This window comes from Sminthopsis crassicaudata, chromosome 2 (genome assembly GCF_048593235.1).
Source record: "Sminthopsis crassicaudata isolate SCR6 chromosome 2, ASM4859323v1, whole genome shotgun sequence".
In the NCBI taxonomy this organism is placed as follows: domain Eukaryota; kingdom Metazoa; phylum Chordata; class Mammalia; order Dasyuromorphia; family Dasyuridae; genus Sminthopsis; species Sminthopsis crassicaudata.
In genome coordinates this window covers 246021091-246035348 of record NC_133618.1, presented here as the reverse complement: position 1 = coordinate 246035348, position 14258 = coordinate 246021091, and the positions used below count along the sequence as shown (strand labels likewise).

The window sequence follows — 14258 nt, the reverse complement described above, 5'->3', positions numbered from 1 at the left end:
AAAAAAGTTATATTCTATATTTTTCTCCTTTCTTCCCCCTGCCCTCTTCCACAGAAAGCAAGCAATCCAATAGAGGTTAAACATGTGCAATTTTTCTAATTATATATCAATATTCATCATGCTGTACAAGAAAAATTAGACAAAAAATAAAAGAAAAAAACAAGCAAACAAACCAAAAAAGTTAAAATACTATTTTTTGAGCCACATTCAGTCTCCATAGTTCTCCCTTTAGGTTCAGATGATTCGTTCCATCACAAGTCTACTGGAATTATCTTGAATCACCTTATTGTTGAAAAGAGCTGAATCCATCACAGTTGATCAAAACAAAATCTTGTTGCTGAATACAATGTTCTCTTGGTTCTATTCATTTCACTTAGCATCAATTCATGCAAGTCTTTCCAGACTTTTCTGAAATCAAGCTGCTTTATCAACAATAAAATCCCATTACATTTACTTATTCAACTATTCCCCAACTGATGGACATCTACTCAGTTTCTAGCTCCTTCCCATTATAAACAGTTTTGCATGTGTGGGTCTTTTTTTCCCTTTTTTAAATAATTTCTTTCTGATACAGACCCAGTAGAAGCACTGCTGGATCAAAGGGTATGCACAGTTTTATAGCCCTTTGGGCGTCATTTCAAATTGCTCTCCAGAATGGTTGGATCAGTTCACAACTCTACTAATAAGGCATTAGTATTCCAGTTTTCCCACATCCCCTCCAATATTTAACATTATCTTTTCCTGTAATATTAGCCAATCTAAGAGGTGTGAAAGTATGAAATGGTACCTCAGAGTTATCTTAATTTGCATTTCTCTAATAATCTAGTCATTTCTTTAACCAACTGTCCAATGCATTTTTCTAATCAATAGTGATTTAGGAAAACTAATTCTTAAAAAATATGAACAAAGGTAGGAGCAAATATTTGAAAAACTATGGACAATATTTCACAGTGACAGTACAAAAGAAACAGTCATAGAATTGGACAGAGAGACAGAGACACTGAAAGATGAGGAATTAGGGAAAGATGTTCACAAAGAGACCAAGAAAAAGGAAGATCAAAGAGATAAAGATGAAAGACAGAAACAAAACAATATAAGAAAATATCAATGACTAACTGACAATAGGTCTATGTTTCCATCTCTTAATAGTCTCTAGAAGTAAAACCCTCCCTCTCCCTTCCCCCATACACATTGGAACATCCTTGACAAAGGTATTAGTTGGAAATAGGCAAGCTAATCTACAAGAGATATAACTTTATAGCCATATTATTGCCTGAAAGTTGCAGAGAACATAAAATCTCATTGTTCTCATTGTTTGTTGGCTATTTTTAAAAGTATTATTCAATAGAACAAAACACCACCTTAAGGGGAGCTGACAAAGCGAAAACGAAAAGTATGGAGAAAGAACAAACTAAATTGCTAGTTTTATCTCTAGCTGAATGATTGTAGTGACTTTACCATGAAAATGTCATCCCAGAGTGGGTATTTTAGTTTATTACGCATACTAGATTAGCCTATTATACTTGGTTGCCTGTTTAGAAGCTAATGTGTGACATAGGCCCATTATCCTATATTACCATATAAAAAGGAAAATATATAAATAATATAAAAAGAAATTATATTGTTACTTTTATAAAATTCTCTTTTTTGATTTTACTTATAATATGAAACCACTGTGAAATAAATGGGTTAAAATGTGTCCACAAATTGCTATGAAATGTGAACTAAATTGTCCTCCACCAATTGAAATCCACAAATAAATAGAAAATCAAACTTTTAATCCATTAATAAAAATGTGAGACTGGGTCTATTTTGTTCCAAATTATTTTTATCTTAAATGAAATTTCACCTTAGAAGAAATATAACAATAGCTAGCATTTAGACAGTATTGTAATTAAATTAAAGTTTTCAAGATACTTTAAAATATCAACTCATTTTATCATCCCAACAATGCTGGGAAGAAGGTGCTATTATTATCCCCATTTTACAGATGAGGACATCAAACTTTATAGAAATTAAGTGATTTGCCTAGGGTAATACAACTAGTAAATGACTGGGTTTGGATTTGAACTCAGATCATCCTGATTCCAAGCTAGCACTCTATCTATTGCACCACCTAGTTGCCTCTACTAACATAACATTCAAGTTATACGTTAAGCTCCATGTGTTCAACACTCAATGAGCCAACTGTGTTCAAAATTAAATTTGTAAGAAAAAAAATTTCCCCTAGTTATCCAACATACAAGAACTAATATATGTCAGTAGGCTTAACTACCTTGCCAGCAATGACTAATATATAACTCACTGCCACCAGTTGTAAGCTTGGATTTTTAAAGAAACTGCTTATTATGTAATTAAATTCAAATATCCTACATACTCACAAAATTTTTGATCACATAATGCATGACTAAAAATAACTAATCTGCCCCTTTATCAGTTAATTACAGTTGCTTATTCTCAAAAGCAACTTTTTTTTTCATGGTAGAGAGATCAGTTTTACTTTTATTGATGTGCTTTGTTTTTATATTATATATATCCACAGATTATTCCTACTTAAAGAGAGTAATATTATGTCTTACAACAAAATAAAACAATCAAGCAAAACTGATACAATGTCCTTGTCTGAAAATTTAGATAACATTTCACATTTGTATCCCCTCCCCACCTTTCTATTTTTAAAAAGTGAACAAGAATCCATTTTCTCTCCTTGCTATTTCTCACCCTGTTGAAAAAGAAAAGAGAAAAGCACATTTCTTGTATCAAATATGCATAATCAAGCAAAACAAATTCCTTTGATGATTCTATACAAAAATATGTTTCATTTTGCATTGTAAATACATCATCTCTCTAATGAATGGAACATTTCATCTTCCTCTGGAATAATGAATTACCATTGTATTGATCATAGCTCTTAGAGCTTTCAAAGTTGTTTGTTTTTACAATGTGGGCCCATGTAAGACGTGTTCTCCTGGTTTCATTTTTCATTAATTTATAAAAATCCTTTAAAATGTTCATTTTTATACTTCATTTAGTATTAGTTTACATATTGCTATTGAATTTTCCCAGTAGTTTTTGTCAAATACAGAGACCATATTTCTGTATCTGGGGTCTTTGTGTGTATTGAATACTTGATCTCTAATTTGTTCCACCAATATGTCTCTCAATTTCTTAATCAACACTAAACTGTGCAAATTGTAAATCATGTACAAATCTACATTGAAAGAGAGCATTTCAAGAGCAGGAGCTCCCTCCGCTTTTCCACCCATAAAATTCGAGGTTCAGAACAACAGCCAAATCTATAAATGGAGATCAGAGCCAAAGACCATTCAAACAAAATAACTATCCTCTAAACCTAAGGAACACAAAAAAGCCTATGTACTTTCTTTCTGCAATAGCAAAGCCATTATTATTGGATTTAGAAGTTATCTTGGCTCTTAAGAAGTTATCTTTGCTGACTGTGACTCCTTTAGGGAGAAAGCCTGAAACGTCATGTTAGACAAAATATATCTTCCTGAAAGAAAAGAATATGTTGGCCACAGCAAAGGGTCAGTGTTGGATCACAGAAAAGAGTTAATAATAATTCACAGATTTATAGTTTGTAAAAAAAAATTCTTATAGTACCCCTATGGTGTAGGTTATGCAAGCACTATTATGTTCATTTTAGAGATGGGAAAACTGAGGCTCATGGAGTGATCTAAATTTTCCAGGATCAGACTATTCTTTAGTATTACCAAAAGAATCTTTTTACCCTTATTCTGCCTGCTCAGACCCTCTAAAACTGAGAATACTCATTCCTGGGTTTTATTTCATGAAAAATAAAATATCAAAGTTCCAACTTCCATTGCCATTAAAATATATTTGAAGTCAACTGACTTCCCAAGCAACAATAAATATTTTTTAAAATTCTTCATAGCATTCAATACACATTTATTAAACATAGAGCATTGTATTTGGTGCTGAGAATACACAAAGATAAATAAGGCATCTTACCTTTAGGATAAGGAAACCTATCCCCTAGCTAAAAGATTACCCTAAGATTCAAAGACACCCCGAATGGTAACAGACTACCAAATGTCAAGGAAACACATATCTAGAGTAGGAAGGAACTTAAGAAGCTATTTAATCTGACTCCCACATCTTACTTATGACAAAAATGAGATCCAAACAAGCCAAAGGTCTTTCCCAAAGTCACAGAGTGTGTCAGTGCAAGGGATGGGATGTGAACCCAAACCCTCTGACTACAGAGCCAGAGCTCTTGTCACATTGTCTCTCAATCGTTCTAACATTTCATTCACCAGCAAACATTTAAGCTGGACTTACTGTGTACAGAACCCTCTTGGAAGTTCCAGTCTAGCAAGTTAAGATAAAAATTGACAACTATAATATACATTATTACAAACAAACATTTGCTATAAAAATAGATACTATTACTGACTCCAAGGAAGGGGAGCTTAAAGGAATCTTTAGGATTAGAAGGGTTTCCCAAAGAAGGTAACATTTGAATTGAATTTTAAAGAATGAGCAGCAATTTCACAGACAAAGAATAGAAAAGACCGTAAGAAATAGCAAAAGCAAAGATATGGATGTGGAAGATTGGTGAAATTGAAGCAGAGGCAGGAAAATATGTAAGAAAGCAAGAGAACAAGTTTGTGGGAATATGTATGATGTCAGTGGAAATAAACAGAAGGGAAGGGATTCAGGAAAGGCAGGATTGATGATATTTGACTAATTGGATATAGGGGATGAGGGAAAGGGAAGAGACAAAGATCATTCCGAAGATGTTGAACATGAGAGAGAGAGAGAGTGAATTATAGTGCCACCAATAGAAGCTATGAAATCAGCAAAAGGAGCAGAAAAAGAGTGCACATTCAACTTGAGACATGCTCAGTATAGTGCCAAAAGGTTGATTATTCTGGTGGAAATGTCCTGAAGATGCTTGGAGATGTCGGCCTGGGGTTCAGAAAACAGATCGAGACCTGAGATATAGATTAGAGAGATGAGTAAGTAAAGTAAGTCAGTATGAGAGATTGGAATTCATATGAGAGAGGGTAGAGGGAAAGAGTAGAAGAGAGTCAAGGACAGATCCCTAGAGAACACCCACATTAGAGAACATCACAATCACAGATCTTCAATAACACAATTCAGAGCTGTATGGGGATATTTCATGCTAACAGAGTCCCCAAAGAATTGAACATCATATGGTCAGTCAGCCAGGAATGGAAATTATTAATTACTGTCATAATAACTGACAAATTGATGATTGTTAGCTCAATAAACCAGTGACAAGGGACACTGAAATAATATGGAAACGCAAAAATATCTTAATCCTCCCTCTTCATTACAAATTCAAGACAAGAAAAAGGTCCCAGGAAGCTTTCTGAGGAATCCAAATATATGCTGCCACTCTAGAAACAATGGAATAGTACCTCTAGAAAACAACTGAATTCTTACAAGGCTTTTCAGCATCTCTGTCACTACCTTCCTCTCAAAAAACTGGGGCAATTGAAGATATTCAAAGGTATCCTGGTAAATGTGTAACAACCAGCTCTCAGGGAGAAGAGGGCATACACTCATGACACTTTAAGTTTATCTTATATTATTAACATTTTTATTATTTTCTTAATGCTAAACAATTAAGAAAACACTAATTCCAGCCCTGATTTGTAACATTTGCCGATTTCCAAAGTATAAATGGCCCACTGAAAATGTAACAATCAGTTTCAAAGACTGTCTAAGCCGGATCAGTCATACAAATGCTTCAAGGTAGTTATAACTTATGATTGAGGGGAGACTAAGGAATGAAGAGGTGTTGGAGTTTGTTTTTCCCCCAGTTTTATAGTAAAAATTCCCACCCAATTTTGCTAGAAATCTCAAATGCAACAGGTTGTCTATTAATTAAAGCTCAAATAGAGGAGAGACTAGGGAAAGCAAAATCCTCCAGGCTTATTAAAATGAAGTTATTAGTTTAACATATGTAGGTAGACTCAGAGGAGAGAATACTCCCTTTGCTGGAGACTGCCATTTGCAAGTGGCTATTGTTAGGAACAAGCATAATATAAGCCTGCCCAATATTTATGTATGGGAGCTAAGTAGTGTGAGAAAAGAGTGATCTGGGATACAATGAATACCATCATTCAAGCCAGAATCAACCTGAATAGCAGAAAGAGCATGAGCTCTAGGATTAGAGGATCTGGGTTCAAATCCCATTTATCACTATCAACCTAGACAAGACATTAAACCTCTGACCAGCTTTTAAAATAGTAGTAATAATCTATTTAATACCTATCATTCAGGGCTATTGTAGAGATAGTGAGTAACTTTTAAAGTGCCATGGAAATGAACTATTGTTTGAATTATTGTCCCAAAATATCTTCCCTTACCACACTGCTATGCTGCTACTGGAAAGTCACAGTATTGCTGTTCTGAACTAGGGGCCATGTTTCCTGCTTTAAAAAATAAGTGTTACTTAAGAATGTTGTAATAGTTATAGCTTGATGGCAAAAAAGGCCTGTTCTAAGGTGATGACAAATGGAATAGAGAAGAGGCCAATAGATAGGATACATTGGAGTGCTATAGTAGGTGGAATTGACAAGACAAAAAATGGTTGGTCATGAGGAAAAAAGGGGAAGGAAAGGGTTGAAGATTAACCTAAGCTTTTGAAGAGCTCAGTACTGAATAGCAATACATAGACAACAGGGATGTCAGAAGGAAGACCTGGAGCTCTCAGACTAACCTAACTGAGGTAGAACTTTCTCTGTCATAGTACAAAGAACCCTGGATTCAGAGTCAGACTAACCTGATTGAGGTAGAACCTTCTCTGCCATGGTACAAAGAACCCTGGATTCAGAGTCAGACTTAGCATCAATCAAAACCAGGTTCAGTTGCTTACTATTCATGTGGCAAGTCATTTCACTTCATTTTCCTCCCTTGGATTATATGACTTCCAAGCCTTCCTCCTACCAAAAAGGTCCTCTGATTCCACACTGTAGAGAACAAATGACTTGAAGTCTTCCAAAGCTGGGCTTGTGAAGCACAAGCTTTGGTAGATCTCAACAAACTTGAAAGACAAAGCTTTGACCATGGCCTTCATGATGGTATATGTGGCTATCACTGGAGAGTCAACATGGCTAACTTTATAGAAGATCATCACTGAGTAATCCAAAGGATTTATCCACAAGTCATTTCAATTCACTAAGACCACGTACATAAGTGCATTAGGACTACAATCTAAATTAGTGGATGGGTTACAGGTAATAAGACATCTTGGATCCATGAAGTGTTGTGGTTACTTGGCTCAGGTACCATATAACACCATCAGGCCCCTAGGATTAAGAGATAGAAGAAACCTTAAAATCCAAGTAATCTTTATTTTGACTATGAGGTACCTGGATTTTAATGAGATTAAGTGCCTTGCCTGAGACCACATATGTAATAAATAATTGTATTTGTCAATCACATTTCTTCTGAATTCATATGCAGCATTTCCTCCCTACACCACCTGAGTCCTCCCATACTCTGCTGCAGTATAAAATAGCCCCAGAGTTTCAGTGATTTACTGACCCCCAACAGATTTATTTAATAATAACACATTTATAGAGCAAAGGGTTTTCTTCCAAACCTCTCATCAGTAGAAAGTAGGGCCTGGGGGAATGTCACACATAACTGCCCAACATCAGCATTATTAAAGATGTTGCCCAGTTTAGGGATATCTGGTCCCTAAATGGCTGTTCTTTCCCTTTCTACCTATTTATGAGATGGTCAGAAAGACACTAAGAAACAACCTGGGATTCAGCATTTTTTGAACAGTAGCAGCAGACATTAGGCATTCTCACATCATTTATCTGAGGGCTTTTATCTTTTGGGGAAAAGGTGGGGAGGAAGCCCGTAAAGATTGTTTCTGGCATCCCCTACCTATAACTTGTTTCACTGAAAATTTCACAGAAATAGACCCACATTACTAACAACTCACTAAAATTGGTTAGCAAATCTGATCCCCAATAGTTCACCAGCCAGTGATAGAAGAATAGAAAATAGGAATAGAGAAATAGAAAAGAGGAAAAGGAAAGCATCTCTTCCTTTCATGTTTGTGTCCCCTATAGCTATTTCTGGGTACCTACTAGAAAATAAAAATATATATGACAGAGGTTTGAAAGAAGAGAAGGAAAGAAGAAAGGTATGCAGCAGAGGACACATAGGAATATACTATTTTGAAGATGAAAGGACCTTAGAAGAACTGAGTCCAACTCCCTCATTTTCCAGAGGCCTTTAAGAAGTGAAGTGAAGGGGCAACTAGGTGACACAGTGGATAGAGTACCAGCCCTGAAGTCAGGAGGACCTGACTTCTAATTTGCCCTCAGAGACTCAACACTTCCTAGCTGTGTGACCTTGGGAAAGTCACTTAATCCCAATTGCCTCAGCAAGAGGGAAGAAAGGAAGGAGAGAAGGAGGGAGGGAGGGAGGGAGGGAAGGAAGGAAGGAGAGAAGGAGAGAAGGAAGGAGGTGTAGTGAATTAAGGAATGGTAACACTACAGTGGATGAAGTGACCCTGGAAAACCAGAGAGCAGATTGACAGATCTCTGTCTTTAAAAGAGCAACAGGAAAAAAGGAACTCCTGGAGGGGAAATTCCCAAGACAAACTTTACATGCTTTAAAATTTTGCTTGTGTCTTCCCGTCAACAAGATATACACCTTTCCTAATTTTATCATTTACCAGCCAGAATATTCTTTGTATAAAATAATCTGATATGGCAGAAAACATTGGACAGAGGCAAGAAAAGATTTTACTAACTACAAATCTTTGAGCAAGCCATTTTATATCTTTGTGAATTCATTTTACCCATTTTTACCCATGCAATTAGGTGGAATGGTAGATAGAGCCTTATACTTGGAGTTAAGAAGTTAAATCCAAGTTAAAATCCTGCTTCAGACATTTACTTAGATGGGGAAGTCACTCAGTTTCCTCAACTATAAAATAATAGCACTTATCTTTAAGAGTTATTTATGAGGTTCAAATGAGATTTTATACATATATACATGTGTTCTATGTATGTATAAAGTATTTTGTAAACTTTAAAGTTTTATATAAATATTGTCATGATTTTATAAGTAGGAATAACAACTAATATCTTGATTGCCCAATGGACTTGTTGAGAAGATCAGATGTGATGATGGATCTAAGTGTTTCAGTAAACTACAGAGGATGTTGTTACTAAGGAAGGCAAACAGTGTTTTGAGGTCATATGACAGTTTTACAATCAGATAGTGTTCTCAGAAATGACGGATTCCCTTAAGTTCATCTGGGTTTCATTAAGGTTTCAAGAAAATGAGACATTTTTAGCCAAGTCAATCTGAGTTCTTATATCAAAAAAATCTGAAAAGTCATCACTAAAAGATGACCAATACTAACTATAAATTGAATGATAATCTAACAAAGGAGGTTTAAAACTTGGCCTTTTTTTCTATCCCTACAACCACTGCTTTTAATCAACATCTGACAAATGTTATAATATTATCAATTAGTTCTTCTCCCTCAAAAAAATCAAGTTGGAGAAAATTTATCCAAAGTAGGGTTGATTCTTCTCTACTTAAAAATGTGAAAAAACAAATGGAGATCCCCATCGCCTTAGAGCACATTTGACTTTTTAAGTATCTTCTATCACTTCAGCTTAGGTATGGAATACTCCTACTCCATGGTCCATGTTCCAAGCAAACAAATCTTCAGCAAACTACTCCATACAAGAGTTAAGCAAAAATAGACTAGCAGAGAATTCAAGGACTTAAATGAACTGATTCAAAGGAAAGAAATCAGAACTGGGAAAATATACATGACTACAATATGTAAAAAAAAAAAAAAAAGAACAAGGTGTTGGGTGGGGCACAAATGAGTGTTAGATAATAGATAATTAAAATGACCAGGCTAAGTTCTGAAGAATTGAGAAAATATACTTCATTTTGAAGGAGTATTGTAAAGCATTAACTATATTGTATTAGTTTGACAAATTGTTTTTTATATGTTACAAGAGAGCAGAAAGATAAGAGATAAAGTATAATTGGAAATTAAAGTTACATAGAAACAAATGATTTCAATAAAAATAATTTAAAAAAACCAAGCTGCACAAATTCTGTGTATGTGCATGTCTTCTGAGGAAGTACAAGCCGCCACTATATGCCTGTCCTGAAGAACCGCAAAAAAAGTCTGAGTTAGATATAGACAAAGTAGGCAAAGGTTAAATAAACTGTTCACCAATCTGTGGTTAAGCATTTAAGCTGTGAAGCCCCTGTAGCAATTCTTAAATATATATACATATTTCAGTGCACACACACACATTTCAGACTATGAAATGGATGGATCAAGGAGACCAATAGTATTGAAGCCTGTACCCATCAAGGGAGAGAGGCCTGAAGTACTGGTATCCCATCATTACTCCATGCCAAAGAACACCTGAATCTTTCAAAAGCCTGGGGAAAGGACTGCATGGGCACATTTATGATAAATGATATCCAGGTGTAAATGAGAATATAAATTATCTAATGTCCATATGCAGTATTGAGATAATGTTACAATACACTGAGCAAATAGCTACATCAGCAAATAATGAAAATGCCCGAGACGGAAACAAGTCAGGAGGCTGACTGACCAGTCCCCAAAGACAAACACAAGGTTCATGCCTCTATGATTGCTGCACACAATGATGATACCACATTTTTATTTAACAAAACTGAAACACTACCAGAACCATATCTCTACTCTCTACTCCTAGATTTTGTCTCTGTGACATGAATCTTGACTCTCATTCCCCTTTGTGGGGACTGTGAATCTATGGAATTTATCTAATTCCTTCTTGAGCCTATTCATCTTCCCAGACTATATCATCTCAGAAGGTATTTTGTTACTCATTGTATCTTTCTCCTTAAATTTATCTTACACTACTTTTTTCATGCTTCAAAGGGATACCCCTTGACTCCCTCTAGATTTCTATGATTTGACATCCAAGCCTGGGTAATCATCTTATATCTAACTATTTATTTTCGGTTTGTTTTTTTTAACTTCTAGTTATAGCTCCCTCATTTGTATTAGGGTTTAAAATCCTAATTTTGGGGGGATTCCATCTCTATATCAAAACCATTGATTGTCACAGCTGGTAAGAGTATTTTAGATCATTTCATCCAAATCTCCCATTTAACTGCAGAAAAAACCTGACACTCCATCAAACAAAGTAACTGGCTTAAGACCACATAATTGATAAATACAACGGGATAAAGGATAATAGATTTAGAGCTGGGGGAAAATATTAGAGTTTATCTAATCAAAGCCTTTCACTTTGTAGATGAGGAAACTAAGGCCTAGATTTTCTAAATGACTGGCCCAAGGTCAGCAGAAGTAGTAAAGGGATAGAGATGAGATTGGAAAACCATTGCTTCCACTCCAATCCATCAGAAACAGAAAATTGGAATGTCAGTAGCCTCTCCTTTAAGTTAACCCTGATGTATTTCCTCTAGCACCAGTATTTCTTAAGGGTATATGCCCCAGAAGTTGTCTGGGGTAGTAGATAATGATGCTCTTTAGTCATACAACAAGTCCAGGTCTTCTTTCTTAGGAAGGGGGAAGACCATAGAAAACTTGTTTGTTGTTGTTGTTGTTGTTGTTGTTTGCATTATTTATTTATTTATTTGTTGTGGAACAATGCTGGAAGCTGTTGAACAACTAGCCATGGGAATGGAGCCTTCCTCTTTGAGAAGCAACCTCCTCTTCTACTTCGGGAGAAAGCATTTATAACACCTGCTTATAGCAAGGGCACCCCAGGGCCAAAAAAGAGACATAAATGATAATTCTCTCCAACTGCAGGAAGGAGATTTCCTGTCCCAAGGGAAAGCACTAGTTCTGGGGCAGAAAGGGTATTACCAAGCGGGAAAGAGACTCCCTAAGGTCAAGACACAGGATGTGCCTTCAATTCCAAACACCAAACAAACTCACTGGAGGAGTGCAAGGCCAGGAAGAAGCCTAAGGTCTCCAAGTTCTCTCTGCCTTTCTCCTCTTCCTAGCAGCTGGGATTGGCGGGCAGCGTCCCTGGATTAGGAGTTTCTGCACCATAAAAGCCTGACTCCAGGTAGATGCCTCTAGCCCCTTCCCCTGGGATTGGTACTGTGCCCAGCTATGACCCTGGGGGAATAAAAGCTCAAAGCTCTAACTACAGAAGCAGATGACCTATTTTAAATGACCGAAGTGAGCAAAGAAAAGGACGGGGCGCTGGCCAGGGTTTGCCCTTTTCCCTCTCTCATCCCCAGATAGCTCCCTTCAAGGATCATCGTACACCCCGGGACGCCCCTTCTTCCCTACCTTGGCGCCTGCCTCTTCGGTCTTTCTCCTGGAACACCAGTAGCAGAGAACGCAGGGGGCCGGTGCAGCGGGAGCCCTCCCCTCCTCGTCCTCCCATGGCAAAGGAAAGTGAGCCGTGCCGGTGCCGGGAGAGAGAAGAGCGCTTAGTTCTTCGGCCCCTCAGCCCTCAGAGGGAGCGCGGGAGGGCAGGGAGGAAGGAAGCGAGCTCAGGAGAAGGGGAGGGGGCCCTGCGGACGCGCGCCACTGGGCCCGCGGTGCTTGGGCTGGGCCGGGGGCGCGGGCTTTCCCGGGGCAGCGGCTGGCGCACGTTACACAGAGGCTGCGTTGAGCCCGGGCACCGGGGAGCCTAAGTGGTTTGTAACCGGGAGGGGAGGGGTAGGGAAGGGAAGGAGAGGGGCGGCGCCCGGTCCTGGGGCCCCTGCAGGAAAGTAAGTGTGTGTGTGTGTGTGTGTGTGTGTGTGTGTGTGTGTGTGTGTGTGTGTGTAAAACCGTGTCCATCCTGCGGTTCGAGCCCACCATTCAGGGGCCGTTTCCAGCCTTTTCGTTCAAGAGGGTACATAGTGTTGGTGATGCAATGACCTTGCCTTAGGGGAGACGCCCAAAATATTGAATGAGATAGAAGAGATGTGATGAGTTGTATACCTGCGTACGCAAGTGCGTACACCTTCCAGGAACCCTCGAATATTCCCGGGGAGGAAAATAGAATAAATTGACTGTGACTTCCAGTATTCCATCCTCCCCACCATGCCCCCTTATTCACAGAGGACTCTACCTGCTACTTCTTCATGAACATTTCTAGAGCAAACACAGGACTATCATGATATCATTTTGATTTGTAAAAAGCTGGGGTTTCCTACAAAAAAAAAAAAAAAGGCAAAACAGGTGCTTCTTAAATGAGACGTCTTACTTCTGTATTAACTAGATTGTAATGAAGGTCACTCCTTACTAGAAGATTGCCCACTGAGTGATCAATCTTTTAGGCTATTGCAACTCATTAAATCTGCTTCAAACTCTAAGTGCAAGAATACTCACAATGATTAATTTTGGATTTTTTTTAAGTATTGAAGAATAATTAGAATAATAAAATGTATATTATTCAGAAGAGTTAACTTGCTTATGGAAATAAAGACACTGCTATGATATCGTGATTCCCTTTCAAATTTAGTGTTTTCTATATTTCTGATAATCCTAATTAAACGATGAAATTTGTTTTTGCATCTGCTGACTTCACTTTTTTTTTCTCTTAGCACCAGCTAGGTCTTTTCACAAGATATGTTTCCCAGGAAAGGGATAAGACTCAGAGACCGCTAAAACTGGTGCCATTATTCATCTCTATGCACTTTGTATAATACAATGAAACTAAGTTTGTAAATAATTAAAATTATGAAAGACTGGATGATTGCTTTCAGGTGATCCACATAATGGATGTGTTGCAATAATGGTGCATATGGATACCAATCAACACTTAGAGCTGGAAGGTGTGCTAGCTGACATCTATTCAGATCTCCTAATTTTGCAAAATAGAAAACTGGAGCACATAACAATTCAGGAACTTGCCAAAGGTAACAAAAGTAGGGAGGAGCGGAGTCTTGATTTGAAACCAGGTCCTTGACTCCAAAATCAGTATTCTTTCCAAAGTCCCATATTGCCTTAAGTTATTAAAAATTATAAAATTAAATTCACAAGAGGTTTTATTATATAATGCTACAATCTGTAATAAATAAGATTAGTTCCTGGAAACAGAAGTTTGAATGAATCTGTAATTCTTAAACTCTTGTTCTGAGGAAAGAACTATTGGCTGAGATTAGTCATTTTATTCACAAGCAAAATCCCAAAAAATTTGAAATGGGAAATATACTAGAACAAAATTATTGGAATTGTAACTGTGAGATGCCAGCGAGAGATGAGAATAGAGAACAAA

General features: G+C 37.1%; 1 protein-coding gene across 1 annotated transcript in view; it reads right to left on the bottom strand.

The window, feature by feature from the left end:
- The window catches only part of PHACTR3 (phosphatase and actin regulator 3), a 290706-nt gene extending 278084 nt beyond the window's left edge, over window positions 1–12622 (bottom strand). Inside the window, exon 1 of the mRNA XM_074288720.1 lies at window positions 12338–12622. Coding sequence (XP_074144821.1) covers window positions 12338–12434 — 97 coding nt within the window. The 5' untranslated portion in view covers window positions 12435–12622. The remainder of the gene's footprint in view (window positions 1–12337) is intronic.
- Between the last annotated feature and the right edge of the window lie 1636 nt (window positions 12623–14258).